Genomic DNA, 5,000 nt, shown 5'->3' with positions numbered 1-5,000 from the left:
GTTATACTGTACTGTATTGGAAGTTTTTTTTTTTTTGCCTAAGTGGCTATAAAAATTGCTTGTACTAAGTGCATACTATTAAATATATGTCTTTGAATTATATCTTTGATTTATACTGCACTGTATTGGATGTTCTTTTTTTCTGCCTAAGTGGCTGTAAAAATTGCTTGTGCTAAGTGCATACTATTATATGTCATATTTGTGGGGAAAATGCATTAAATCTTTGCATGTCTACTCATGTTGCTTTTTGCCATTTATGTAGCTTGTCTAGGCTTCTCCATGCTTCATATATTATCAGATGTCGTTTTGTTTGAATAAGGTGGATAACAAAACTTCATTAAGCTCTACAGATTTTTCCTCAGATATTTACCCAATGAGTTGCAGATTTCTACAGATTTTTTGAAAGAATTCCTCAGATTTTCCTAAATTCAGTCTGGCAACACTGTTCTTGATATCAATTCGCTAAGAACGAACACTCCGGTAGCAAGATGAAGGGAGCTGTGGCCTTTTTCCTTTGCATTTGTAAGTATATGATTTGACGGATCAGAACACAAAGGGGTTAATACTAGTAAATATACAACTACGGATGTATTATTATAATTATTATTATTATCATTATTATTATTATTATTATTATTATTATTGCATGATAAACTGCAATTATTATTATTATTATTATTATTATTATTATTATTATTATTATTATTATTGCATGATAAACTGCAATTATTATTATTATTATTATTATTATTATTATTATTGCATGATAAACTGCAACTATTATTATTATTATTATTATTATTATTATTATTATTATTATTATTATTATTATTATTATTATTATTATTACATGATAAACTGCAATTATAAAAAAAAAAACAGAATGCCACAAACTATGGCGGCCTTGCTGGTCTGGCAAGAAAACAGAAGCAAAGAATAAAACCATAGAAAGCAAACACCGAAAACATAAAACAAAGACAAGCAAATAACTAGAAAAATAAGCAAAGAATAAAACCATAGAAAACAAAGAACGAAGAAAAACAATAAAGAGACAAAAAGTAGGAAATATAAGCAAAGAATAAAATAAAGCATTGACCCAATAAAAAACAAATACAATTCGCAGTAAAGTACAGCAAATAATGTCAATGTCAGTTTAAAAAACTGAAACAAGATTCATATCAGCTTACCCCGACCCCCTTAAAGGTTTATAAAGGTTTAAAGGCCGCTCATGAATAGCAGAGGCAAGGACAGTGACATTACCCTATCAAGCAGAATTATGCCCTAGAGACTTCCCAAGCCCCCTCTCCACCCAAGCTAGGACCAAGGAGGGCCAGGCAATGGCTGCTGATGACTTGGCAGATAGACCTACAGGCTCTCCCAAAACCCCCATCCTTAGGTGAGGTTGAGGTGAGGTTGCGGCGACCAAAGGAACTAACGAGTCTGAGCGGGACTGGAACCCCAGTATGGCAATCACCAGTTAAGGACACTATAGTCTATATTAAAGATATAGATATTCGCCAAAACAAACGATAAGCTATTTAGTTATATCCTTTGAAAAACAATATACCGTCCTATTAAATATCCTTGCCTAGGTATGAGACTCACAGCTGGTAGCAAGCAGTACATTCAGTAAGATAAAGCACAAGTAATTAGCAATATCAAGAACCTCTAACAGAGAGAGAGAGAGAGAGAGAGAGAGAGAGAGAGAGAGAGAGAGAGAGAGAAGAGAGAGAGAGAGAGAGAGAGAGAGAGAGAGAGAGAGAGAGAGAGAGAGAGAGAGTCTTTATGATATTCTTTATAAGGGATTTTGATATCATTTTACTTAATTTTTTCTTCCCTTCAGGTCTCATTGTCGATGGATCGTCCACCAAAGAGGAAGGACCGAGGGTAAGTCTTTTCATTACTTAATAATTTAACTCAGTATTAACCACAAAGTTTTATTTTGTATAATCTATAAAGTTTCAGGCAAATTTAAGTTTGTGATATCTAAAATTCCTGAGACCCTCTTTCAATCTTTTTTGAATTTTTCCATATTTCTTTAAATTTTCAGAAAATTAAAGAAAGTTTTTACCTAAATTAAACAGTGAAAAAAAGTCCGTCCACAGGAAAAGCACGGTTTTTGATATCTCAAATTCACAATAACCTCTGTCAATCTTTCTATTTCTATCCTTTTCTCGAAATAAATGTTGAAAGTTTTTACTTGAATTAAATAGTAAAAGAAAATCCATCTACGGGAAAAGCGCAGTTTTTGATACCTAAAATTCCTAATAACCTTTTTCAATCTTAACAATTTAGATTTTTCGTTTTTACTTGAATTAAAAAGTAAAAAAAAAAAAAAAAATAATTCATCCACAGAGAAGCGCGGTTTTTTATATCTAAATTTCATAAGAACCCTTTTCAATCTTTAAAATTTAGATTTTTTATTATAAAAGAATGTTAAAAGTTTTTACCTAAATTAAACAATAGAAACAATCCTACAGGAAAAGCGCGGCTTCATTAGTGGAGGGGATGGTGGTTACGGAGGGGGACCAGCAGTAGGAGACGGAGGATATGGCAGTGGCTCTGGAAACCAGTATGGAAGTGGAGGAAACTACATAGTTGTTGGCGGTCATGGCAGTGGTGGACACGGTCCAAGTGGATCTGATATTGCTAACCAGGCTGCTGCTCAGGCTACAGCAGCTGCTGCCGGTCTAAAGGGAGCTGCCCAGGCTGCCGCTTCCGCTGCTGCTGGAAAAGCTGCAGCTACTGCTGCTGCTGCTGCTCAGAAAGCCCAAGCTGCCGCAGCTCAGAAGCAAGCTGAAGCCGCGCAGCTGACGCAGGCAGCTCAAGGAGCCCAAGCTGCTGCCTTTGCTGAATCAGCCTTGGCAGGCCAGGCTAACCAGGCTGCTCAAGCTGCTGTTCTGGCAGCTTCTTCAGCCCAGTCTTTAAAGGGCAGTCTTGCCCATGTGACAGCTGAAGCAGGCGCCTTGGCATCACAAGCTGCCAACAGCCTCTCTGCAATTCAGGCCTTCCTCGACTCCCAGCAGGCTATGGCCTGGCAGGCTCAACAGGCTGCCGATTCGCTCAACCAGAAGCAAGCCCTGGCTCTCAATGACCTGCAGTCAGCCCAAGCAGCAGCTGCCCAGGCCCAGGCAGCTGCTTCCAAGGCTCAGGCCAAGGCACAAGGCAGCAAGGGAGGTTATGGAGCGAGCTCTGGTGGTGCATATGGTCATTAATTTACAGCCTAAAATACTTCCTGATCTTTTACTGATTGTCAACTGCACCTAGAATTATGAGTCTATTTTTTCTAGTAATTTATCGTATCATAAGGCCATAGGAATGATATAATAGTGAATGGTCTATCAATAAAATTGCAATACTCTTTCTTTAGTATCTATCTCCTTCTTAAATATATGAAAGGGGTGACATACTTGAAAAAGATATGGAACTAATATTCCCGGGACAGAATTGTTTGTGTATCTATCTATACTAATGTTCCACCTCTTGGGGAAGGGTTCAACCTATATTTACATCTAAATTATTGCAATAACTTGAAGAATAAAGGAAATATTATTATTATTATTATTATTATTATTATTATTATTATTATTATTATTATTATTATTAGCCAAGCTACAACCCTAGTCGGAAAAGCAAGATGCTATAAGACCAATGGCTCCAACAGAGAAAAAAAGCCCAGTGAGAAAAAGAAATAGGGAAATAAATAAACGATATGAAAAAAAAATTAACAATGACATATTTTAAAAACAATATCAATATCAAAACAGATATGTCATATATAAACTATAAAATGACATATATCAGCCTGTTTAACATAACATTTACTGCGAGTTTGAACTTTAGAAGTTCTACTGATTCAACTACCCGATTAGGAAGATCATTCCACAACTTGGTCACAGCTGGAATAAAACTTCTAGAATACTGTGTAGTATTGAGCCTCATGATGGAGAAGGCCTGACTATTAGAATAAGAATATTAGAATAAGCCTGATAGAATAAAATCCAGTGATAATGAAAAACTTTCATTTTAAGTCGAAGTTGACCATGATGGAAAATCTGATTTAAAGGTCATTCATGAATGGTAGAGGCAAGGGACACTGACAATGCCATAAAGAAGGATCATATATACATAAGATCACCGCCTAAGCCCTCTCTCCACCCAAGTCAGAACCAGGAAGGGCTAGGCAATGGCTGGTGCTGATGAATCGGAAGGTAGACCTACAGGCTCCGCCCAAATCCCCATCATTACATCATAAAGATGGTAAGGTTGCAGACACAAGAAACTGGCAAGCTTGAGCGGGTTTCGAACCAAAGTCCAGCAGAACACGAGACAGGAACGTCTCTAATAGGCTACCTCAACCTGATGTGCGTAAAGTGATGACAAATTACTTGTCTGATGGCAGCTCTCAAAAAAGAAAAAAAGGAAAAAAAATTACCTTCAACTTTTTAATAAAGACAATTTGATAACTTGAACCACATGCTAGAGCAAATGGTACCAGATAAATATCTCAAACTTTATAAAAGAAACTGTGAACATCTTTAAAACTAGAAAAACACTCTGAGACTGCGGACCTCCGCCAGGACAGGTTATTTCTCGAAACCAGCTTGCCTTTCCAAGAATCAATTTAGACCGTAAGCGTATTTTTAAGTCTGTGTGACAACCATGTGCGAACTTGAGGTTAAGGTTAGGGTTAAATGGGCCGACCTTTTGCTCGACCTTGACCTTTGACCTTGGACTTTCAAAATGGAATCACTTCCACGTCTCCATATAACAATTACTCCCTAGAAGTTTCAATACTACATGAGTAAAATTTTGCCCAGGAAGTTGTTCACAAACAAACAAATGGACAAACAGGGTGGAATCATAACCTCCTTTCAACTTCGTAGCGGAGGTAATAAGAGACGAGATTTCTCAAAATTGGAGATATCAATAAATATTTGAGAATGGTGGATAGTTTTGACATAAGAGGGGAAACCTCTTGAAAAAAATCTTGAAAACAA

At 36.7% G+C, this 5,000-nt stretch overlaps 2 protein-coding genes across 2 annotated transcripts in view; one reads left to right on the top strand and one right to left on the bottom strand.

The window, feature by feature from the left end:
• Positions 1–3,324, top strand: part of LOC137634974 (antifreeze protein Maxi-like) — a 4,076-nt gene extending 752 nt beyond the window's left edge. Inside the window, exons 2-3 of the mRNA XM_068367569.1 lie at positions 1,844–1,887; positions 2,481–3,324. Coding sequence (XP_068223670.1) covers positions 1,844–1,887; positions 2,481–3,215 — 779 coding nt within the window. The 3' untranslated portion in view covers positions 3,216–3,324. The remainder of the gene's footprint in view (positions 1–1,843; positions 1,888–2,480) is intronic.
• Positions 1–5,000, bottom strand: part of LOC137638746 (uncharacterized) — a 494,402-nt gene that overhangs the window by 107,691 nt on the left and 381,711 nt on the right. The gene's annotated exons all lie outside the window — the stretch shown is intronic.

Source organism: Palaemon carinicauda, chromosome 3 (genome assembly GCF_036898095.1).
Source record: "Palaemon carinicauda isolate YSFRI2023 chromosome 3, ASM3689809v2, whole genome shotgun sequence".
NCBI lineage: Eukaryota > Metazoa > Arthropoda > Malacostraca > Decapoda > Palaemonidae > Palaemon > Palaemon carinicauda.
Note: the sequence above shows the minus strand (reverse complement) of the source record. Positions and strands in the feature narration are given on the sequence as shown.